The 24,996-nt window shown below is 42.9% G+C and overlaps 1 protein-coding gene across 1 annotated transcript; it reads right to left on the bottom strand.

Moving 5' to 3' along the window:
* Nucleotides 1-3,803: 3,803 nt before the first annotated feature.
* Nucleotides 3,804-16,535, bottom strand: GREM1 (gremlin 1, DAN family BMP antagonist). Its single transcript, XM_082385078.1, has 2 exons — nt 16,292-16,535; nt 3,804-7,772 (listed from the first exon to the last, which is right to left on the bottom strand). Exons 1-2 carry the CDS (start codon nt 16,456-16,458, stop codon nt 7,217-7,219), a joined length of 723 nt encoding a protein of 240 aa, XP_082241204.1. The 5' UTR covers nt 16,459-16,535; the 3' UTR covers nt 3,804-7,216.
* Nucleotides 16,536-24,996: the final 8,461 nt, after the last annotated feature.

The raw sequence follows: 24,996 nt of genomic DNA on the forward strand, positions 1-24,996 counted from the left end.
AGCCTCCAGTACAATATTGAAAAGAAGTGGTAAAGATATCTTAATGGGGAAAGTTTTCAGCCTTTCTTTCACCTTTAAGTAATGTTAGTTGTTGGTTTTTCATACATGCCCTTTTTCAGGTTGTGGAAATGCCCTTTTATTTCTAGTGTGTTGAGTGATTGTATCATGAAAGGGTGTTGGATTTTGTCAAGTGATTTTTCCATATGATTGTGGTTTTTTCCTATATTCTATTAATATGTCATATTGCATTGATTTATGATTAAACTAACCTAACATTCCTGGGCAAATCTCACTTGAGCATGGTGTATAATCCTTTGTATATGTTGCTGGATTCAGTTACTCAGTATTTTGCTGAGGACTTCTGCATCTATGTTTATAAGTGATATTTGTCTATAGTTTTCTTTTATGATGTTTTGTCTGGTTTTGGTTTTCATGGTAATACTGGTGTCAAAGGATGAGGTAGAAAGTGTTTCTATTTTCCTAGAAGAGGTTATAAAGAATTGGTATTAATTCTTTAAATATTTGGTAAAATTCACCAGTGAAGCCATATGGTCTTAGGGTTTTCTTTGTGCAAAGCTTTTTGAATATGAATTCAATCTCTTTATTTGTGATAGTTCTATTCAAATATCTGTTTTCTCTTGAGTCAGTTTCAGGAGTTTGTGTGTTTCTAGGTGTTGTGAACACCTGTATAAACAGAGTAGACCCTTACCCAAAGTTTGGTTCAGACCGATGACACCACAAACACCCCAAGAGTATATGAAAAGATTTATTACTCACATAATGAGGCTTTCTGTGGAGAGCAGAGCAGGCCTCCCAACCTGGTCTGAAAATGGCTTAAGAGAGCAGGGAAAGGAAACTGACTTGCAGTTTTTATGATGGTTAACAAATGATGCTGGGATGAGGGTTCCCACCTGGAGGAGAGGGGCCCTTGTATAGTTCAATCATCTCATCAGTGGTAAATGGAAGAGAACCTGGGCTTTCTTATCAGCTTGCTCAGATGTGGGACAGAAGGGGAAGAGAGAGGAGTAAGGCTTAAAAGACTAGGAATTTGTCCGTTTTATCAAAGTTTCTAACTTGTTGGCATACAATTGTTTATGGTATTCTTATAATCCTTTTTATTTTTGTAAGTTTCATAGTACTGTTCCCTTTTTTATTCCTGATTTTATTGTCTTCTTCTCTCCCTCTTCTCTCTCTCTCTCCCTCTCTCTCTCTGTCTCTCATCAGTCTAGGTAAAGGTTTCTCAATTTTCTTTTACCTGCTCAAATCTGCTGTTCAGCCCCTCCAGTACAATTTTTATTTCACTTACAATACTTTTCAACTTTAAAATTTCTATTTGGCTCTTTTTTATGATTTCTACTCTTTACTGATATTCAGGATTTGGTGAGATTTTATTCTATTTTTCTTAAATTCTTTAGAAATGGTTTTTCTTAGTTCTTGAACATATTTAAACCGTAGACTTGAAGTTTTTGTCTAAGTCTTATGTCTGGGCTTCCTAGGGGACAGCTTCTTTGTTTTTTTGTTTGTTTGTTTGTTTGTTTTTCCTGTGTATGGGCCATACTTTCTCGGATTTTTTTTTTTTTTTTTTTTTTGGCATGTCTCAATGTTCTGTTGAAAGGTGGGCATTTTAAGTAATATGATGTGGTGACTCTTAAAATCAGCCTCTCTCCCTCTCCCTAGGATTTGTTGTTGCTGCTGTTTGTTGCTATTTGTTTTTTTGTTTGGCAACTTTTCTGAACTAATTATGTAAAGTCTGTATTTTTTGTTGTACGTGGCCACTGAAGTCTCTGCTTGGCTAGCTTAGTGGTCAGCTAATAGTTGAACAGTAATTTCCTTAAACACTTGGAACCAGTAAGTCTTCCAGTCTTTGCTGAGGGGCTCTGTGTTCATTTGGGGCACACCTTCAACACTCAGCCAAGCAGTCGACAACTCTGCCTTAGCCTTTGCTTTCTGCCTATGCAGAGCCTCAAGGTCAGCCTGAGGTAAGAGCTTAGGGCCTTCTCAGATTCTTCCTGATCATGGTGAAAGCCCTGGGCATGGACACAGCCCTATACCTGATTTGGCTTTCTAGATTCCCAGTAATATGTTGAAGCTTTTCAAAGTTCCCCCCCAAAATTTCATTCTGTAGTCTCCTTTTAAGCTTTTTGTTTAGCCTATGGCTTGCCCCAACTGCTATCTACTGCCTCAGGCAGCCACAAAAATAATCAATTACCTCTGTTTTCAACAGGGCTTTTCACACTTGGCAGTTTCCAGTTAGGTCAAGTAAAGATACGTTTGCAAAGGGGGGGGGGGCTTCAGAGCCTGACAGGTCGAATAATTACAATTCTCTGGGTATTTGGTTTTGAAAGAACTCCAATCCCATTCTACCTGTTCCAGTGGCTGCCAGATTGCTGGTATTCACTATAGCTGCCAGCTGTTGGTTTTCAAGTCTTCTATGGAACTGGAGAACGAGATGAGAATAGGGCAAGTTACAGTATCAACAGTGCTCACTGTTGTTACAGAGATTCAGCTTTTTCTTCAATAAATGCTTCTCAGACTGCTGCAAGCCTTAGGTTAATTTCCAGAGTTCTAAACATTTTTGCCAGTTTCTCATTGCTTTTATGGAGGAAAACATTTTCAAAACTCCTCACTCCCACACTTTTGCTGATGTCTTATTACATACTTTTTTTGACACCTAGAACGCATTTGTTTCCAATCCCACTACCTTTTCAAACCCTGTCCAGCCATTACCTCCTAGGTGTGAGTGTGGCTTTTCTGAGGGCACTGTGTCCTTGGTCCTTGCTGCCTTCTTTCCCCTCCAAGTCCAAGGAGGCCATGACAGAAAGAGAGGTGGCAAAGAGGCTTTGAATGCTTCAGAGCTGGGGCTCCTGATGATGCCATCTACAAACTCAGGGTGCCCTTCATCAGTAGATGAAATAAGCAAGAGTTGGATCTATTTTTAGACTGCTGCATTCTATCCTTAAAAAGAACAAACTGATAAGTTGAAAATCTCACAATTTCCCATAGTGTTGAAGCACACAGCTACTGCAGTAAGACTTATGAGTTCACTACCTCCTAGCAGTGATGATAATGGTATACATATCGTTGAGTCACTATGAAAATTAAGTGGAAAACAAAATAAAATCCTTGACAGTGTCTGGCATAAGCACTCTATATATAGTTGCTGGCACTTTCATTATCACTGGCAGAGTACCAATACATAGTATAAATCCTGTATTGTACATCTGAGTAGCAAGGGACCTCAGAAACCCACTCATTCAATTGCATATCCAGGACAGTAAGTCACAATGCTGCAAATCCCTATCAAATGATATGTAGCATACGTTTTAATATTTCCAAGGACAGGGAGTTGATCATCTCAAAGGCAGCTCATTGCATTGCCGAATCACTCTCATCATTAGAAAGCTCTTTCTTCTACTGAGCCCCAAATCTTTCTCCCCCTTTTCCCTAGAACACCTCAAAATAAAGCTATTATCTTTTCAGTGTGACAATTCTTCCATTATCTGAAGGCTTCTCAGAAGCATTCTAACTCTTCTTTCTAGCTCTGGGGAAAAGGCTGGTACTTTCCACTGCTCACCAGATTTCCCCTGCCTCTAATTGCCATGGCCTGAGGTGTCCTCCTGAAATCAAGTGGGACCTGGAAGGTCTGAGTGGAGAAAATAAATTTCCTTTCAGATCACAAGAGATCTCATGATCTGTTTTCTACCTCCCTTCCCATGACAAGTGAATCCCTGCCCCAGCCCTGCCCTGTGAACATTACCAGTGAAACACACACACACACACACACACACACACACACACACGCAAACAGAGAAGAGGTTCAATTTATTGATTGCTCTTTGGGAAAGGTTATATAGAACATTATTGGGGTGGAATTAAATTCTAGTCACAGATTCATAAAACGTTGCTTTCAACCCAATTAGCTTTTATGAGACTATCACATCCCCTCTCATCCTCATAGACAGCAAAGGACCCCAATCATAGTCTTCATAAATTTGTTGTTTTAAATGATTAAAGCAGACATAATACATAATGCAGTTGATATTAAATATATTGAGAATGACAAATCAGTAGAACTACTTTCACTCTTCAGCATTAACTGGTGATTTATAAATGTTCTGTTCATACATTTTTTATTTTAGATTTTCTCCTTAAAGGAACTTGTGAACTATTCATTATTATCTGCTATTTGTTTGTATACACACATTTTAATTCTTCCAAAATAACATTTAAGATCTTTCTTAAATTGCCTCAGTTAACCTTTAAGGAACATTCAATTAAAAAAATAAAAGCTCAGGTCTTGACTCTGTAACACACGTTCAGATGTGTCAAGATTTTGTTTCCCTCTGATAAAATCCTCCAACAATATACAATGCGCCAGCCTCTTCTTTGCTCAACTCAGAGGAAGTCATTTAAAGGAGAAAAAAAAAAATGCTTGAAATCACAGTGACCAAAGGATTTGAGTTAATAATTACATTAAATAACCATAACTTTTTGATTAACTATTCACATTCCACACAGTGGAAATTATCCTTTCCTCCAGATTTTTCACTTACATTTTTAACTTTGCAGAACTACAATAACAAAAAACAACTTACAGACTTGCAGGATGTGTTTTTCTCTTTTAATGCCAAGCACAAAGTGTACATCATAAAATTCATATTTGGTGTTTGGCATTATTTTAATAGGAAAGATCTAGATCACAAATATCTTGCCATAAAAAATTCTACTATAGTAATGAAAAAAACATATCATTACATCATCGGTGACTCCAATACAATATGTAACAGATATGGCACTTTCAATAAATGTTGGAAGACACACGGGACTTGGGCTAGTCTTAATGTAGGCACAATAAGAAAAGCAGACATTTCCCTCTTTGGCTAGTGCTGTGCTTTTAGGGCAGTTATGCTGCTGATTATCCCAGTGAAGCTCATTTTGAGGAAATTCTCTTTACTTAAGCCAAATCCAACTTACATGCAAGACTGTGGTACAAGCTACTAAAAGAAGATTCCTGCTGCCAACTGAAGTCATCTCTTTTTAACAAAACTGCATGCTTGTGGCAGAGTTAGAACAAGAGAGATTCGGTGTCTGCTGGTTCTGAGTGTCATTCTTCCTCTCTAGTGTGGTTTTATATTTTCAGCTCCTTCCCCTTTTTCCTCTCCCCCACCCTCAAAATTCTAGCTTAGCATTTGCATGCTTAATTAAATCCATTCTGTGTTTTATTGTTGGGAGGACGTGGATGACACAAGGATTTAGGGCAGGGGCGTACGGTGTATGTGACATGCACAGACTATGTGTTTGCACAAATTCGCCTAGTGTAGAATCATCAGTAGTGAATTTCAAAGTTTTAAAACTAGACCCAATATTTCGGGTGTTCAAGATGACTTCTGCCTCAAAGTATGGTTCCTATTTATTCGTTAGTAGGGAGAGCACTGGACCAAAACAAAAATAAAATAAAAGCAGCCTCTTTAGTTGCATTGGTTCTTTGAATGCTGGAGCCTTCATGGGCAACTGAAACACAAGTCTATGGTGTTTGTTTCTCATGTTCCACATGACTTGGCTGGTGAGACTGAGGATGCAAGGCAAAAAGAGTATCGAGGGTGTGGGGTGGTTTACATATAAAACCTCAGGCTTGAAGAGAGCAAGTTGTCCAAATCCAAAATGCAGGAAGCTTCACCCACCCTGTGCTTTGGCCATCAGATAAATACTAAATACGCATTGCAAATAACCTAAGTTTAATCAGGGAACAGTAGTTTCCAAATGGTTACAATGTTACATAAATCCTACCAGCTGTAGGACAGCTAATGCACACAAATACTCTGATTTCTTAACTGGGGGTTCCCATTAGACCCTTCAAGGGCAAAGGAAGAAGGGCTGGTGTATCCCTTACATGTCCTCCCTGACTTTTGACTACTCCTTAGCCAGAGGCAATCTCCTTCCTTTCCTTACTCTCCAGCTCAATCTCTTATAGATGGCTAAAACAAAAAGACCCCAAATATACTTCTTTCTAAAAAGGAGCAGGCCTAAACTCTCTTATCTTAGCCTGGTCCTTCACTGTCAGGTACATTCAGCAGAGGCAGAATCTTTACAATACAGGGTTGTGGCTCTCAGAAACATGACACAGGAATAATGAACTGGGAAAGAGGTTTATACCCCAGCCGAAAGGAAAGATAATAAGACCTTCTGCTTATAAGGGTTTTGTCTTTTTCCTATTCCTGTGGGGGGGTTTCTGAACTACATCTTTTGTCCATCTGAGGGGCAAAGCAGAAGGGGCTGTTTTGGTTTCACTCACTCCCTTGGTTCTGAAAATAGGAGTGGTCAATGTTTATGTTTTAAGTTTGGTATTGGGTTACAGCTAATTTCGACAGTCACAGTGACTCACAAAGTTAATGATTTTTTTTGGCAATTTCATTTCTCCTCTGTTCCCTTGGGTTCTTTAAATACCAGGAAAAAACTTGCTAAAGCATGGGTCTCACTGTGTTTGGGGGTTGGCCTTTCCAGGCTCTGCACATCTCCCTCCTGAATTTTGCTGGGTCAACTGGTGCTCACCTGCGATCTCTCCCTTCTCTCAATCCTCTAACCTTCCTGCCCTACCAGCCTCCCCAAGAGTCTGAAAGGTCTTCCCCAAATAGGAAACATTTGCATCTGTGGTCAAGCGAGTTACTTTAGAACCTCTGGCAGGTAGGGGATTAGACGGAAATAGTCACTGAGATCCTAAGAAGGGATGGTCTGTGACAGGGAAGAGGAAGGGGGAAAGCAAGCACAGGTTGAAATATCCTTTCTAAGGTCAAGGCAGCACTAAAACAGGTCTCTTGCCCTCAGAGTAGCCTCTTCCATTAACATTCATTCTGAAGCGAGGTTCTGGTCCCCAGGAGGGCACATGGAAGACCAAGGCAGAACCCAACCACAACCCTGCCCCTCCAAGTGTGCCTCAGGTGGTGTGGGCTTTCTGTACCATCCCGCATGGAAGCAGATACGTTTACATAATAGGAAGTGCCCTCTAGCAGAGACTGTGTTTCCTCTGGTGTCTGCAAACACCCACAGGGACCCACGCACACTCATGCACACAAACTACGCACTAGCAGGTTCCTGGCAGGAGGCAGCTGGTGGTTCTTCTCGCCTCTAGATTTAAGCCAAGTGAGAATCAGGTTGATTTAGGTCTGGTTCTGGGCCCGCCTGGGGGCTGCACCCCAAGGACAGGCTGGGTAGGGCCGGCTTAATCCAAATCGATGGATATGCAACGACACTGCTTGACACGAGTGACCCTCTTCTTCTTGGTGGGTGGCTGTAGCTCGGGGCAGTTGAGCGTGACCATCATGGTGGTGAACTTCTTGGGCTTGCAGAAGGAGCAAGACTGAAAGGAGCCTTCCTCCTTCCGGATGTGCCTGGGGATGTAGAAGGAGTTGCACTGGCCGTAGCAGAAACGGTTGATGATGGTGCGGCTGTTGCAGCCCTCCTCGTGGATGGTCTGCTTCAGCGGCTGGGTTTTGCACCAGTCTCGCTTCAGGTATTTGCGCTCGGTCACATGCAGGGCCTCCTGGCTGGACTCCAGCACCTCCTCCCCGGGCACGGCAGTGCCCCGCCCCTGGCCCCGCCCCCGGTTCCTGGAGCCAGGTTGCTGGGGAGACTGAGTCTGTTCCGAGTCATTGTGCTGGGCCTTGTCTGGCGGGGGGATGGCCCCTTGGGACCCCTTCTTCTTCCCTTCAGCAGCCGGCAGCAGGGTCCCCAAGAGGAGAAGCAGGGCTCCCACAGTGTAGGCCGTACGGCTCATGCTAAAGGGGGGGGAGACACAGAGAGGAGAGGCATGAAAAATGGAGAAGAGAATTCATGAAAACATTCGTAAAACAGCTAATGTTTTATCAGGCACTTGCTAAACACTTGACGTAAACGATTTCATTTCCTCTCACGGTATCTCCGTGCATTAGGTACTGTTATTCTCGTTACCCTCTGGGCCATTAAGCCATCGAGTAGCTTGCCCAGGGTCAGCCAGTGAATAAGCCAAGATGTGAACTCTGTCACTTGTCCTCCCAGGGGAATTGCTTCCTGGCTTCTGACACCAACTACGTTTGACTTTGTATTATGGTCACTGAACTGGATTCATTCTTTTTTTCTTTTAATTGAAGTATAGTTGATTTATAATGTGTTCATTTCAGGTGTACAGCACAGTGATACAGTTATATATATTTATTCTTTTTCAGATTCTTTTCCATTATAGGTTATTACAAGATATTGAATGTAGTTGGGGTCCTTGTTTATTTTATATATATAGTTATTCATTCTCGTACTTGACAATACTTGGTAAGTTCCTACTATGTAAACAGATGAAGCAGCCTCGCCAGCCAGAGGGCTCATCTGACAGGAAAGGGTCTCACTCTTTCTCCCTGACTGGCCTGAGCCCTTCCTGAGTTCGCTTGGTTGGATGCTTATGAGATGTTCGGTGTTATCAGGCATCGGAAGGAGATGTGTGGAGACCAGACGGAGGGAGAATCCTTCACAGGAAAAGCACTAGACGAAAAGTCAAGACTCAGCTTCTAGTCGAAGTCCTAGGATAACAGCTTGCTTTCTGACCTTGAGAAAATTTCACTTTACTTTTCAATAAATGACTTTATTTAAGCAAAGATACAATCACCTCATATCCCCAGATATGTTGTTCAGATCAAAACTGATGTAAAACTGAAAGCGATTAGAGAACTAACTAAATATGGTGGTACTGCAGACAGAACAAATTACTTTACCAGAAAGATCGCGTAATTCATAAGATTCCTGGATCACTCATTCTCATTTTTAAACTGGGCACAGATATTCATTATATCATTCTTAATACCACGATACACACTGTTCTACTTTTAAAATAATGAAATACGTCCTTCACATATGTGTGTGTGTGTGTATATAAAATTTAGAAGGTAGAAAATGGACACAAGAGAACAGGTATGTGCAAATATTTACATTAGTAAGGGCCACAGACATGCTGAATAAGTTAATGATAATGAATTATTGTGGATGGGTCTGGAGTTAGATATGGGTCAGTAGGAACAATGGCACAGGAACAATGGCAAAAAAAAATTAAATAAGGGGAGTGGAGGCAAAGGGAAAACTGACAAAAAAACCAGAAAGCAAGGATGGAGAGAGAACAAAGTGAAAGGAGTGAGGAATGTAAATCAGAGAAAGGAGGACTATTCTAAAGCAGGATATTCAGGGAAGGTGGGGCAGATAGAGGAGGAGGAGGAGCTTATTTTTCAAAAGAGGGTGCAAGAGAGAAGCATCAGAGTCTTAAGATTCTCCTGGGACAGTGCTTCTCAAACCTGAGTGTGCAGACAGTCACCTGGGGATATTGTTAAAATGCAGATTATCATTCAGTAGGTCTGCCTTTCTAACAAGCTTTGAGCAGCAAGACCTGTAGCACCTGCAGCCACGGGGCACAGAGGGAGTTGTGAAAATGTGGAGGGATTTTCTTCTCAATGAGTGCAGTTTCAAATTCACAGCCTCCCTCCTCAGGCCATCACACCAAGTCTGACCTGAATCCAGAGGTTTCCCCTGTCTTCCACGCCCACCACAGTTCTGAACCCGAGGACACAGCTGTGAAGCACCCAGGTCCCTGCTCCCTTCTGTCCAGCAGTGTGACACATGATAACCACTAAATGCAATTTAATAGTAACCTCACCGTGGTCCCCAAGGAACTATCCAAGTTGGTATTAGTAGCTGTGGCAGTTACCTTTCAAAGACAAAGGCAGGGTGGAATCTACATTCTCTAAAGGGCATCCCCTGTAAGTAAAGACCATGCAACCCTAAGGATAATGTCAAATTAAGATAATTAAATATTAAATTCAAAATATCCTTAAATGGCACCATCTTTTAAACATTAACCTAATACTTTTGAGCAAGTTCAAGTTTGGAGCTGATAATGTGACATTTAGCTCCTGCTCTGACTGTAGACTCCCTGGCTTTTGTCAGTTTATGTTACAGCATCTTTGTTCTTTAAACAGAGCATTTTTTGCCTCAACAACAGCAAAAAATTAATTTCCTTGTTTTGTCTTTAAAACATCGCTCATGAGGAAAGCCCAGTTATAAAACACTGCTGATTTTCTCCAGAGAGCAGGACAACTTGAGCCAGGACGGTCCAGTCTCCTGGGCAAACATATTGTGAATTCAAGAAGCTTTCACAAGTTTCTGTTTTTATTCAATTCCGGGCCAGGATCTAAACTAAAATTCAGTCTCTGCCCATTTCCAAGAGGAACACATAAGACAGCCCTAGGCCTCCACCCACCATCTTCCCCATCCCTCCTAAAAATGGCCTCCAGAACAATCCAAGCCTCCAGAGCAAGATTGCAGAGCCAACGTCACAGAGGCCAATCTGAGACTTGACTGGGAAGGTATATTGACTGCATGGGAGAGGTTCAAGTCATGGGGCCAGCCATACCCACAAACATCTATCCAAAAAAATGCAATTTTCTTTCTCTACACCACTTAGGACCTTCTTTATACTCAGCTTTCGCTATCTGGCATTTCCCATCTGTCATTAAATAAATACCAAGTCTGAGAGTCATAAGGGCTTATTCATCACCTCTTCCTCCATGCCTGGCAGAGTAGATGCTCTTTTGTTCAATGAATGATTGTCATGGAACACACTGACCAACAGAGTTTCTGTTCTTTACATTTAAAATGCCTTCACACATGCTGAAGATCAGCAGAGTCTAGCCTAGGGAGCTTCTTAATACTTCTCTTCCTTTTTCCAAAAAAACTCCAAATACCCACTTCTTTTTACCTGGTCCCATGGAGAACACCATAGGGTTTATATTTCCAATTAAAGCCATTGTATTCTCTCACTTCGTCCCAGCTTACCTTCCCCCTCCCCGTGTCCTCAAGTCCATTCTCTACATCTGCATCTTTTTTCCAGTCCTGTCCCTAGGTTCTTCAGAACCATTTTTTTTTTTTTTTTTTTTTAGAGAGAGAGTGGCATGGACATATATACACTACCAAATGTAAAATAGATAGCTAATGGGAAGCAGCCACATAGCACAGGGAGATCAGCTCGGTGCTTTGTGACCACCTAGAGGGGTGGGATAGGGAGGGTGGCAGGGAGATGCAAGGGGTGGGGGATATGGGGATATATGTATATGTATAGCTGATTCACTTTGTTATACAGCAGAAACTAACACACCATTGTAAAGCAATTATACTCCAATAAAGATGTTAAAAAAAAAAGTCATTGTATTCACTCTGGAAGAAACCAACAATAAAGCAGTACATTCAAAATTAGTCAACTGTGGTTTTCTGTTTTAATTTGGACTGACTTCCTGTTCCTACGGGAGTGTGCAAACCCCATGAGAAAAAGGGGTCTAGAGTGACAGACTTTTTAAGAAAAGTAAATTTTTCTCAAAATTTATTAGGTGTGAAAAATACTATGAAATGGCTTTTCATTTTCAAAAAGCCCTACTCTTTAAATATCTTCAGCTTTTGAGTTCTTAAATCTTATAACTGGTTATTTGGAGAGAGGGAAAAAACAACCTTAGGAATCTCAGTCAACAGAGACCTCAGCTTCTTAGAGAACAAAGTGCTCTGAAGGACTCTTGCATATCCCACACAAGTCAGAGGGAGGGGGATGAGACCTATAACTGGTACTAGAACCAGGGCTCTGTCAAGTCACTGTGGTCAATCACCCAACCTCCTCCACACCAAAATGATCTTGATCACTCATTGAAGGAAAACAGGGCGGTTGTGTTCTTGAAATCCCAATTGTATTGCCACCAAATAATCTGCACTCTGTAAATATCACAGACGTGGAGGAAACCAAGAAAATGTAAATTCCTTGAGGATAATTCTTTTTCCCATCAACACCTAGCAGAGTGCCTCGTTATCAAAAATGAATCCAAAGGCTAATCCAGATTTAGGTCTTATGAATTATCATCCATATCCAAACAAGAGCTGAAAACATTTCTGGTAATTTGCATTCATGAAATGACCCACTCACATTATTAAATTAAAGCTGCATCTCATAGACCCAGAGTGCATCAGACACCCACAAAGACCTCCCTTTATTCTCCTTTGCAGACAATATTCTTTTCAAATGCTACCTCAACTTCCCCTTAATGTATTTCTGCTTCTCCAACTAATGTGATCATATTTTCATGATGAGTTTCTCTGCAACTGTCTCCCACCAGCAAGACCCACCCACCCCTACCTTTTTTTTTTCCTTTACCACTGTTCTCCCCTCTAATCCATTTGTCCCAGAGGACATAGATACTCTCAAAGCATGTCTCCTCTACCTGATGCTTTCCTTCAGGTTGCCCCAAGTGATCAACAGCAAACATCTGCACAAAGATAAGCCATATCAGCCACCTCTGTCCTATGCAGGTCATGGTGATTTATTCCAATCTTCACCAGGCTGTAAGAACACAATCATGTAATTCTGGGGGATCAGAAATAAAAGTGTTATGTGTAACCTGTTTCTAATATTCTCGATGTCTTTGGGAAAGTTTAGGCCAGCTCCTTTCAGCACTCTTCTTGCCGTATTTCTCATTTTAGCTAACCAACCTGCTTGTATTCAGTTAAATGGAGTGCTGAGTGGGATAAACAGTGAGGAGACAAGGATCAGCAAGCCAGATGTCTATGGCTGATCAATTTCTCCTGATGAACTGAATTTTAGAAAGCTATTCAACAGGCATGACATCAAATTATTCCCCAGTATTAAAAAAATAATGGAAGTGACAGCACAGGCTCTAAATGCAGGCCAGGTTTTAGAAGACCCTATTCCTATTTCTCAGAACTAAATCTTTGAGAAGGGCAAAGGTTGTTTTAAAATTGGATCTTTAATTTTTAAAAAGATAGTCAACTTTTAGAAATTGAGCACAGAAGGTCTTAAGAATATACTGCGTTGATTTTTTTTGTTTTCAGACAATTTGCACCAAAGGCAAACTAGTAAAGGATAAAGTCTCATCCTGTATGTATTGCAAGTACCCTAACTGTAACCTCCCTATTCTGGAGACCATTCAGGCTAAGTCAGGCTGGGGCCCAACATCATATAGGGCAGGGAGGAGACCACCTAGTAGTTAAGTATCTCAGGAGCTCTCTAGGCTCATCAGAAGATTTTTTGGTGAAGTTAATGGCGGTATACAATTCTTGTGGTCAACAGGACACAAGTTAGAAAGTAATAAATGTTAAATGTTCACTGAGCAGCCCTATTGAGAGTCGGTCAAGTCATAGGTTCTATATCGTAGTGAAAGATGTGTGTTGGTCCCTGTGTGAGTGGGATTTGTGATTTCATTTCAGAACCACCTTGTGGTACACGCTGATGTCCTATAATGTTACTGCCTCTCCCAATACCACCACTAAGAGCCACCTCTATTTTTTAAACCCTATGCCAGGCATTATGCTCAATTCTGACTGAATTTTATAATTGATTTTTCACAACAAAATATGAGGTAGATAATACCATCTTCCTTTTACCGATCAGGGAATCCAGACTCTGAAAAGTTGGGAATTTGTCCAAGGTCACACAGCCCCTCACGGGAAAGCCAGGGTTTGAGCCCCATTCTCCCTAGCCCCCAAACACATGTCCTTAACCTCTATTCTATGGACACTCAGCATGGTATTTAATAAGGGACACATGGACTTGTTTCGAATGCAATCAAATTTGAACAATATTGTGACTCAAATAATTCTCTATTTTGTTCACATGTAAAGAAAAAAAAAACCTTTCTGGTCCCAGGAATTATTGTTGTACTTTGTATTTCTAAGAGCATATGTTAAAACTAAAGACAATTCCTTGCAGATGTCAGACATAGGCTGATAACACTGGCCTGATTTGTGCTTTCAGTTGGATGCTACAATCACCTCCCCTACCTCCCCCACTCCTTTTACATAAAAGGTTTAGGTTTTCCCGTCTGTCCTACACGCTCTATTCTGCACAGCTTTGCTGCTCCACAGCCTTGCTGCTGACAAGCATTTCTTGGGAGCAGGGTTTGTGGCATAAAATTTCGTGGCATTGTATCACTTTTCACACTTAAACCTTAAGATTAGGGCTTCAGTTCAGAAGACAAGGCAGGCAGCTCTCATTCAGAGAGGTGAGGATGTAATAGGTTTTTATTCTCCCCTGTGTAACCATTCACATAAGTCTATGTTAGCCAACTTGGATTTCCCATAGATCGTGCATGGGTTACCAAAACATTTCACTCAAAACGAACTTTTAAGAAAATAGGAAACCTGTGAAATTACAAAGTTTACAAAACACTTTAATTCCTACAATGACCTGGGGGTTAAACACACACACACAGCCCTACACACAGCAACTAAGTTCTAAAGAGCCCTTAAATAATTAGTTAATACTAACAATTTGGAGTGTGCAATTTACCCAGTGATGGTAATTAAATCACCTATTACTGTAGGATGCAGTGTGCCGAAGAGGAGATGAGAATCTGTAGTTTTTTTAAATATTCTTCTTTTCCTCCTTGCTTTGAAAAGTCCATCCTTTCAAGTCCTGCATCCCAGAAAGAGAGGCAGAGAGAGAGAGAAAGAAGGGAAGGAAGGAAGGAAGGAAGGAAGCAAGGAAGGAAGGAAGGAAGCAAGGAAGGAAGAAAGAAAGAAAGAAAAAGAGGGTGCTGGAAAGTGGAAAGCCCTGGGGTGAAAGAAGACTCCTCACCCTGGGTTCAGGGTTATCTTAACCTCTTCTCCGCTATTTATTTAACTTGTGTGTACAGCCAAAGGGAAGCCACTACTCTGGGGTCCCTGGGACAGCTTAAATCCCTGGTGACCCACTTAACACAATAGATTGTTTTAATCAACTCGTGTCCTGGCACCATCTCGAAGGGGAACATAAACAGACGCGCACACCGCTTGGATCTGCTCTTTCCAGCGGGAGATCCAATTACCTACCGATGGTCGCCTCTCTGCCCTTGTAACATTTAAGAAGAGATTTTTAACCCCTAACTTCGAGGCTATATTTCTGTCTAAAAGAGGAGAAAGCAGCACCCAGATTTGACCGGGGAGCCCCTTCGAGCCAGCTCTGGGCGCGCTGGAAGGGCTTCACTGGAGAGGCTCCTGTCTGCCCCCTGCCTCGCCCGGGGGGCCGTCACCAGAGCCCTGCGCGGGGAAACGCCAAGCTGGGGCGCCCCCAAGGCAGAGCTGGGATCCGAAGACAATGCCAAGCCAGAGCGGTGGCGCGTCTGTTCTTCCTAAGCCAGAAATCTACAAATAACTCCGGCCGGCAAGGTGACGGCCCCGACACCCCACCGCCCCCCGGCCTTGCTCCGTGAGCTGCAGAGGGGTCAGCAAAGTGGCGGGGGAGGACGAGGGATGACCTGGGCGTCCAAGCCCGGGGACCAGCCTCCCGCCGCCAGTCCCGCCTAGTCCGTCTCTAGGAAGGCGCGGCGAGGTGCAGGCAGGGGCCTCTCGGACACAAATTAAGGGGTACCCGCACAAGTGGGACCCGGCAGGTTGTCACTGCCCATCGCCCGGACGTCCGCGGTTCAGCCGAGAAGCGCATGGGGCAGGGAGAAGCCTAGAAGAGGAAACAGCGCGCACGAGCGCGCAGTCAGTGTGTGCGGTGTTTGCTATGTGAGCACCGCGGGCTCGCGGGACTAGGCGTCCGGGACCGCGCGCCTCACTGCAGCTGTCCAGTTACCTGACCCTTGGGTTTCCGCCACGGCGGAACTCCGCAGCTCCGCTGGTGCACGAGTCTCCATCTTGGGGGATACGCGAATGCATCGCTGATTCTCAGGATCCACCACCTCACGGCAGGATCCCTCACGGCCCTCCGACGTGCGCGCCCCGAAGTCCCCAGACCCAGCGCCCCGCCTCAAACAAATGGGACCCTCTCATTGCAACCTGCCCCGGCGTTTGCGGTCGAGCTGAAGGTCCCCGCAGCGCCTCACGGCTCCCGCTCTCCCATTATCCCTCTTCTCCTGAGCTCTGGACTCACGGACTCTGCGCCCTCACCCAGCGGGCGCGACTGGCAAGCGCGGCTGCCGAACACACCAGGAGCGTATTAGCGGAGCTCCGGGAGGTGGAAGTGGGATGCGGGGCTCTTGCTTTTGACATCCTCTTTCCCAGTCTTGCCCTGCAGACCGCGCAAGGTGAGGTCATGGCAGCCAAGACCTTGGCACGAAAGACCCCGCGATGGTTCTTCAGGGTTCACCCCAGGGATCGCGGGGCCTCGGCCTACGGCAAGTCTGCACGGAGCGGGACGCGGCAGTCGTTTGCCGACCCTTACACACACACACACACACACACACACACACACACACACACACACACACACACACACACACACACACGCCCGCGCCTCCGCGCTCACCTGTCAGTGCTGCGGGCCTTCGGGGCCTGCGCTCTCGACGCGTGGCGCGGTGTGCGGCCGCGGCACGAGCCGCCCGGGCTCGGCGCGGGGTCAGCGGGACGGAGAGCACCGCTCTTGCTGCACACTAGGTCGCCCGGTCCGCGGAGGGCGCACCGAGTGCGGGGCATCGCTCCGTCTCCCGTTTAAATGCCGGCGGCGGAGCGCGGCGCCCGGGGCCGCGCCTCTCCATTGGCCAGGCGCCGCCGCCGCCGCGGGACCCGCTATCCGCCCCCTTTCCCGGTACTGCCCCCGCCCCCCGCACCCCTCCTGCCTCCCCGCGGGGTCCCCTCTCCGCCTGCCTCGCCTCTTTGTCTGCTCCCCCCGCCCGGGCCGGCTGGGAGAGGTCACCCCAGGGAACCGCGCCTGGAATGCACAGCAAATCACATTTTCCGCTCCCGTTGGAGGGGGAAGCGCGGGAGGAAATCCCCCCGGCTCCCGGCCCCTCACCCCTCCTCTGCCCCAGGCCTGGGCTTTTCCTCTCGCCGGCTCCGCTCCGCCTGCGTCGGCCCGGCGACGCTCTCGGTCCCGGAGACTGCTTGGGAAGAGCAAGACCTACGTGGGATCGCGACCAATTAGGCGATCCTTTCCCCGTGGAGGGAGCGGGACTGCAGGGCGCTCTGGGTGAGCGGTCGCCGCGGCTCTGGTGCGGCTCCGCCCGAGGCCCCCAACTTCGAGGGCGCTGACCCCTGCGCCCCCGTTAACCCCGGCGGGCTCGCCGGCCGCCAGCAGGAGCCTGTCGCCAACATGACACCCTCCTGTCCTCGCCCGCCACGGGTTCTTTCAGCTCAGATGCCGGCGGCCTCGGGTGTGAGTGTACAGAAGGGAGTAACGGGGGGCAGAAAAAAAACCTAAAAGGACCCTAAAAAATCTAAAATGGAAAGTCAAGCTTTCCATTCCTGAGCCATTTTTAAAAGGGAGAGAACAGTCGCTAGGAGAGAAGAGGTTTTCCGTAGCATGTTAAAGTTTAATAAATCAAGAAAATAAAACCTCAGACGAGGAAATAACTTCCCAGAAATGGAAGACAAAAACTTAACGTATGTGAAAAACCCATGTCACATTCTGTGTTCATTCCTGAGAACCCGATAAGAGTGGGAACATACCAAGCGCAGAAATATTTTTGAGAGATGAGCGAACACTTTAATTTGTTCTCTTAGCTTGGAAATTGGTTCCTCAAAGAGGCTGTAAAGTTTTGTGTGTTGAAGTTAGAGCCCGTGCAAAAGATCAGCTCGGCTGCAAGGTCTGCAGACCAGCTCCATCAGCGAGGTCAAATGATGACTTTGAAAAACATCTGTTACAGAAGGAAATTTGAAGGTGTTTGTACTGACCACAGCAAAATAAACAAGGCAATGAAAGCCATCAAAAGGTACTTATGAGACATTCGTGATTTAAGTATTTGGCTTAAGAAAACAAAACAAAACCCCCAAGCAGTGTGTTTTTCTGTTTTGTTTTTGGTTTTGTTTTTCTCTCTAGGCAGGCATTAGGGGGAGGGGGCAAGAAATACTGAACTTCTACTAGATACTGCTAGGAACTTGAAATCGATTTTTCAAAATAAATCAAACAAGAAGGAAGCCTGCATTAAATCAATATCTAGAGAATCTTCATCATCTGAATGTTTTGTTTGTGCAAACAGCGGTTTCTATCCATGAACTCAGTGCTGCACTTTAAATGTTTTCAATAATTTTTTGTTAAATCATCCCGTGAGCCATAGTTTGTAGTTGCCTGCGAGATGCAAACATTCAGTAGGGCTCAAAGACTTATCTTGGTCAAATGGGCTGCAGGAGAGATACACAGTCAGAAATACACAAAATACTTACGCAGTTAACAGCCCAGCCAAAGTGCACCACCAAGTCCTAGGAGCCAGCTGTTCTCTCCCTGTGTAAACTATTCCGCCAAAGAAAAGGAAGCATATTTTACAAATTCATTAACTCCTTCTAATCTAAAATCAACGCTTTAGTCATGTTTTTTTTCCAAAACTCATATGAACTGCTCCAAATAAAAATATGAAGAGACAAGAACTTACCTCCTACATTGGAAGTAATTGTTTAAGAGCCCCGACCCTGTGGCTTTATATATCCCATCTTTTTCTCACCATCTCTATATAGTAAATGTTGTTCATCATTAGGATCCCTCCTCAGGAGGCTTCTCAGACCACACTCCCTACAATAGAAACATCCTGACCCCCATCCCACCAGCCCACAACTCCTGCCCCATTTCACTGCATCTTTTTTCTTCATTGTCACTTATCTCTCCCTGCCACTAGAATGTAAGCTTCATGAAGGTGGGCACTTTGTCAATCTTGGTCACTTTGATTACACGAGTATATAGAATACAGAAGTATCTAACACAGAATTGGGATTCAATAACTAGCTGTAGATTGGGAATATTCAGCACATGCTCACTCGGTAAGATTATCAGCTGAGCCAAGGCTGGGGATATAACTATCATGCAGATGGTAAAGACGGGCCCTCGTCTCGCCGTTTATAGTCTAGTATGTTGGTAAATATTTATCAAGCTTTCTGCCTCACATTTGTGTTTCCACAGCTCTCAACCAGTCATTGCAAACCATTATCCACTCAGGATGAAGGCATAAGAGTAAAAACTCTTCAGACCTCTTTAACCATAATTACATAATTGAAACCTGCTCTTAGTAAGAGAGGGAAGAAGTAGAATGACTCCATGTAGGCAAACTTAAAATTTGAAATCTGAGATGCCTAAACAATAATCACTAAATTATAAATTTCACTTACAGAAACCACTTTCAAATTAATTTGAGGCTCTTGTGAGAAGTGTTGGTGCTACTGGCTTGTAAAATGAAAGTCCGGTTCTCTTGTTTTGCTCTCCTATCTAAATATAAAAAGTGTTTCTCTCCATCTAACTCACAAGATGCTAAAAGGGGGCTACTCTCAAGATCTGGAGAAGAAATTTGAAGGCCTTTGTAGGGAAGTTTTTGCTTAGATCTGCAAAACCTATTTATGCCTGTTCCCTCAATTGCAGAGACCGTGTATGCCATCTTGCATTGACTTAAAAAAAAGAATAAAGATCTTTACCCATTTGGAACTGACCTTGTATGGCCCTCTTTAAAAAAAAAATGTGATAATGAATTTGACAATGATTAAAGAAAAAGATATTTGCAGTGGTCAAATAACAGTTAAATGATTCGTATCCAAAATGGATTCCTCTTATAAATTAACAAGAAAAAACTCCTCAAATAACTCTGTAGGAGTTGGCAAAGCACATAACCAGGCATTTCACAAAAGAAGAAACCTGAATAGCCAATAAACATGAAAAGGTGCTAGATTATACTAGTAAATAGTGAAATGCAAACAGAAATAAGAAGGTACCCTTGCTTATCAAGCAGATTAGCAAAGATTTAAGTCTGTCCGTATCCAGCATTGAAAAGAGTATGGAGAAGCAGGTAATTAAATGCATTGACAATGAGACTGTAAATTGATACAACCATTTCAGAGAGTAATTTGTCAAAATGTGATAAAATTAAACATGTACCTAGTATACCATTTAGCCATTCCACTTCTAGGCAAACACCTTATAAGAATTTGAGCGCATGTATGAAGGATAGAAACTTGTGTGAGCACTTCTATTGTGGTTTGTTTATAACAATCTTAGTGCCAATTAACAGGAGTAAGAGAAGGCATAAGAAATTATTTTATTTATATAATAAAATGCTATACAGTTACTAAAAGGAATGGACTAGAGTCTTCTGTTTCAACACACAGCTCAAAAACTTAGTGATATTTGAAAAAAAAAAAGCAAGTTGTAAAGTGATACAAGCAGTATGACACCATTATGTATATTTTATAATAAACATATAAAACAATAGTATAAATTGTTTATGGAAACATATGTGTTCATGTAAATACATAAATAGTGGATTGGAAACCAGACCCTTGACGGTGCCCACCAGAATGGAGTAGGGGATGGGGTTGGACTGGGGATAGAAGACAAAAGAGATTGCAATTTTATAATGCTTTTGAAAATTTTATTTTTAAAAAAATCTTGAAACTAATATGACAAAATGTTGACAATTTTCCTCTCTGGGTGGGGGTATGTGGATATTTGTTAGATTATTCTCTTTACATTTTGGTTATTTTTAAAAATTTCTCAAAGTTAAAAAAAAAAGGATCTGATCTTTCTATAATGATTTCAAGAGTGATTTTGATGCTCATTTGGGCGCTGAGGAGTTTTCCTTCCTGAGTGTGCTCTGTAACCAGCTCTAATCAAGGTAGGCAGGCTTTCAGAACACATACAAGCCCTTACTGGGGTCTGTATGTCTGCAGATCTGTCTGAGGGTCAACTCCTGACTAGTCACCTTGCTCTCTACACATAAGCAGTAAAACGTTTACCAGTTGTCTGTATATAAAAAAATGCGTGTGAAAATTCTGAACAATGCTGCCAGATGCAAGCATATGAAAGGCTGAAGCATGCACATTTTAATACAGTTTGGACCTAATTCTAAACAAGTATTTATTGTGCACATTACACGTGCAGTGCAGTATATAAAAGGCGAAAGCATAAAAGTCCTTCTCAGTCAATATGTAGGCACAGTGGAAAACACACTGAACTGGGAATCAGAAAAATCAGAATGTCCCGACTCCTCCTCATAGGAACCGAGTGTCCCTGGGTTAGATATTTAAACCCTCTACCTAAATTCAATCATCTGTGTTACAAGAATGGGAATAATACCTACCTCTGGGTGGATGATGGAACTAAGTAAAATAAGCTCCATGAAAGGGCCAGACATGTAACAGACACGTAATAAACAGTGGTGTCTGTATGGATATTAGAGTTCAATTGGGAGCTCAACCAAGACAGTGAAAGTATAATATCAGTATGGTTCGTGTCTTATGAGTCTTAATTTCACAATGCATAACGCAATGGATGCCACATAGTAGGTGGTTGATAAAGCTACTAAATGAGTACTTGCAGAGGGGAAAGGAAGAAAGGGAGGGAGGAATGGAGAAAGAAACAGAGGAAGGAAGGGAGGAGGGGGAGGGAGAGAAAGAAAAGAAAGGGAAAGTAAAGAAAAAGAAATGAAAAGAAGCAATCCCATTCCAGTAAATGGCACAGTGACTTCTATTTTTGGTAAAACCAGTGAATGGTATAAATACCCCATAGAGGGGCTCAAGCAGAACAGAAAACCCTTCTGGTGCTCTTCTGCCTGTGTCCTAAGAATCAGTTTAAACCAAAACTTACAACCCTCAGGATGTTTTCACTGCAGTGACAGAACTTGAGAAAAAGAGGCCAGAAGATGCCTGAACATGTAACAGGAGAGGCTGAAGCTCCCCGGCCGAGGTCTGCCGGCAGAGACATGGGAGTGAAACAAGACAAAGGCAGAGACAGAAATGTATCTCAGCAAAAATTCACATCCCCGGTGCCAGAATATAACGGAACCTGCTGAAAATTAGGCTCCCATCTTTGTGTGCAGACTAGGTGACTTGTTAAGTCTGAAAAGTTTCTATTTGTTTTGAGCTCTTTGACGTGACCTCCCTCTTGGAAAAAACTGGATGGGATTTTAATCAGTTATTGATTTCCTGCTTTCCCTTACTGTTTGAACTGCTGTGGGTCTTCATTTTCTAAATCTTTTTTTGGGTACACTTCCCAAGAAAAGCTCATTCTACTGCAAATTTTAAATGCTGGCGCCTTGGAGAAGATCTACCGAAGGTGCTTATTAAACTGAAGTTCTCCGGGTTTTACCCCATTGTCTTGCACTGCCCTGTTCCTTCTTTTACTTTTGGCTCATTTAATTCACTTGCAGCCTTTGTTCCCTCAAGATCTCTGCTATTTACTAGGAACTATGTTTTAAGATTTATCTTTTTTTAAGGCATGGAAACATATACCTGATTTTGCTCTTGCTATAACTGTCCTAATAAGTCACTTGTTCTGGTTCATTACATTGAAAAAAAAAAGAGTTTATAACATTACAAGTATATTATAAACTCATCCTAGAAAACTTGGAAAATAGAGAAAATACAAAGAAATTTTCCATAAGCTCACAACCTCCCCCAAACCACTATTTACACATATACAACACATACACACACACAAGCCATATATACATATATGGATTTACTTCCAGTGATATAAAGTGTGTGTATGTGTGTGTGTATCTTAAAGTTGACTTTTATTAACTACTTAACATGTACCAAACACTAGGCTTTACATACATGATCTAATTTAATCTTTATTACAGTCCTATGAAGTGGCTTCTATTATTTGCTCTCTTTGAAGGTGAGGAAACCGGTGTCCAGAGAGGTTGTGTAACTGTCTCAAGGGCACACAGCTGTATGAGGCAGAGGAAGTATTCACAGCCGGCTGATTCCTAGGCCCCCTCCACTTACCTTCCACACCATACACTGTGTAGTTAAGAGTCTACACTGCACACTGTGTCAGAGCTGGTATTCAAACACCAATATCACTCCAAAAAACAGCACCCTAAATGCCAAGCGATTTAAATAATTCAATAGCTGGTATTGTCAAGACATTGGTTATGTAAGATATGAACATATATATGAGAAATATGAGTTAGATTCTACATGACTTTACTTATAAAAAATTCTGAACACGTGGTTATTGAAAACTCAGATATGCCCTGTCTTCTTGGGGTTTCATATGAAAACTGCTTTACTGCAATTATGATTGTTATTAGTGCCAGACAGTATCAGTCTGTTTTTAAAATTAGGAGCTCATCAATAAGCTCAGTGTTTGGGGGTCTGCTCAGGGCAGAGAAGCGCCAAGCTGGAGGTAGGAAAGTAAATTCAAGACCTACTTTTCCCATCTAAAGATCAATAGAAGCTCATATGTCAGTTTGCACTTGGCTCACAAAGCGTTCAAATTTAAATCTCTTTTAAGTCATGGTAACTTCTTCACTCCTTCCCTCCCTAGCTTAAAAGGTTGGATCATCTGGAATATGATTTCTCATTCCTTTTTAAAAGAAAGACAAAAAATGTAAACTGTGGGCTCCTCGCTGCTTATGTCAGAGTAATACATGTGTGCTTTATATAAACTAACCGTTTGTCTATTAATGTTTGTAAAGCTTCGTAGACATAAGGTATTTGGGACACACTCTCTAGAGAAATGTGGTGCCTTTGGAAAGAGGATCAGAGAAGGAAGAAACCAATGGGAAGAGAAATTCCTTTATCCTCACATCCAGAATGTGAAAGGACATCTCCAAACTGCATTTCCCCCTATATTGAAGGCCACGGCAGGAGCAGGAAACTTCCAAGGAGACTCGACAGTCTGGCCTATAATGTTGGTTTCTAGATTCCATGTTACTTGTCTGTGTGACAAGAAAGAGAAAAATACAGAGGACATACTTTGGACTGGACAACATGGCAGTGTGTCCCCAGGTACTGGCTTGCAGATGATCTCCCAGAGGTTTCCTGGTGACCAGTTACCCCATCAGCCTGAGTGGTGAGGGGATCTCAGGATCTCCCAGGGGCATGTGTCTACCTGCCCACAGGCCCACCATGTTGTAGGGAAGTGCAGGGCTGAGCACAGGCTCTTAAAGACTATAAAGCATGGACAAAACAAAGTAGTGAATATAACAAAAAAGAAGCAGACTCACAGATACAGAGAATAAACTAGTGGTTACCAGCGGGGAGAGGGAAAGGGGGAGGAGCAATATAGGGATAGGGGAGTAAGAGGTACAAACTATTAGGTATAAAATAAGATACAAGGATGTATTGTACAACACAGGGAATATAGCCAGTATTTTATAATAACTATAAATGGAGTATAACCTTTAAAAATTATGAATCACTATATTCTACACTGGTAACATATAAATATGTACAGCAACTATACTTCAATAAAAAATACTGTCAAGCATGGTTCTTAGTCACTGTTGCGTAGAGCCAAAAAAGAAAAACTTTCTGAAAATAAACCATGATTCCTGCTGCAGCTACTCTGCTAGCCAGAGAGATGCATGGGTCTGTGGACAGATTAGGATGTACTTTCCCTCAACACATCTCTGTGGCCACCTCTCGACACCAGCAGCCTCAAAAAGCCTGCCTAACCAAAACCTCAGGACACTAGCCTGAGCCCTTGTTAGGATGCCAATATTCTTGAAATGATGGAAGGGTGAGAGGGAGGGAGAGAAGGAGGGAAGGGATCACACCTTCTAAATAAGAAAGAAAAATTATTTCAGAAAACAACAGCTTCCCTTAATTGGTACCTAAACTTTGGCTCTGTCATTCTAAGTGTCTATATTAATAGCAGTGATTGCTATGTGAGCTCTGTGCTGTCAATCTAGGGAAAAGAATCTTGCCCTAGGAAGAGGAATTTCAGAGTTATAGAGTTTGCTTTTGATACAAACATTTGATACAAAGTTGCACAAATACAGCAGAGGAGGGTGGGAAAGGAGCTGCAAGTGTCTGCTCCTGCCCCTGGGATGCTCTCAGTCTCACTTTCTGCAAATCCAACACTTGAGCCAAACTGGACCAAGGGATGGTCCCTGAATACATACCCAGATCCCCACTTCCAGGCTTTTGCTCCTGCTGTTCCTTCCACTTAGAATTTCCCACCCTCACATCTTTCTTTTAAATTCCTACTTCTACTTCAAGGCTCCTTTTCAGACGCTTTAGCATTCTCTGTGATTCTAGTCACATTTTTACTTTGTTTTAGTTGCATGTTTATTTGACATATTTTGT

Source organism: Balaenoptera borealis, assembly GCF_965194805.1.
Source record: "Balaenoptera borealis genome assembly, chromosome: 3".
NCBI lineage: Eukaryota > Metazoa > Chordata > Mammalia > Artiodactyla > Balaenopteridae > Balaenoptera > Balaenoptera borealis.

Coding starts and splice junctions, on each gene's coding strand:
- GREM1 (XM_082385078.1), bottom strand. CDS start 16,458: ATGCCCCGCACTCGGTGCGCCCTCCGCGGACCGGGCGACCTAGTGTGC. Junction 7,773..16,291: donor AAGGCCCGCAGCACTGACAG/GTGAGCGCGGAG, acceptor CCCCCCCTTTAG/CATGAGCCGTACGGCCTACA.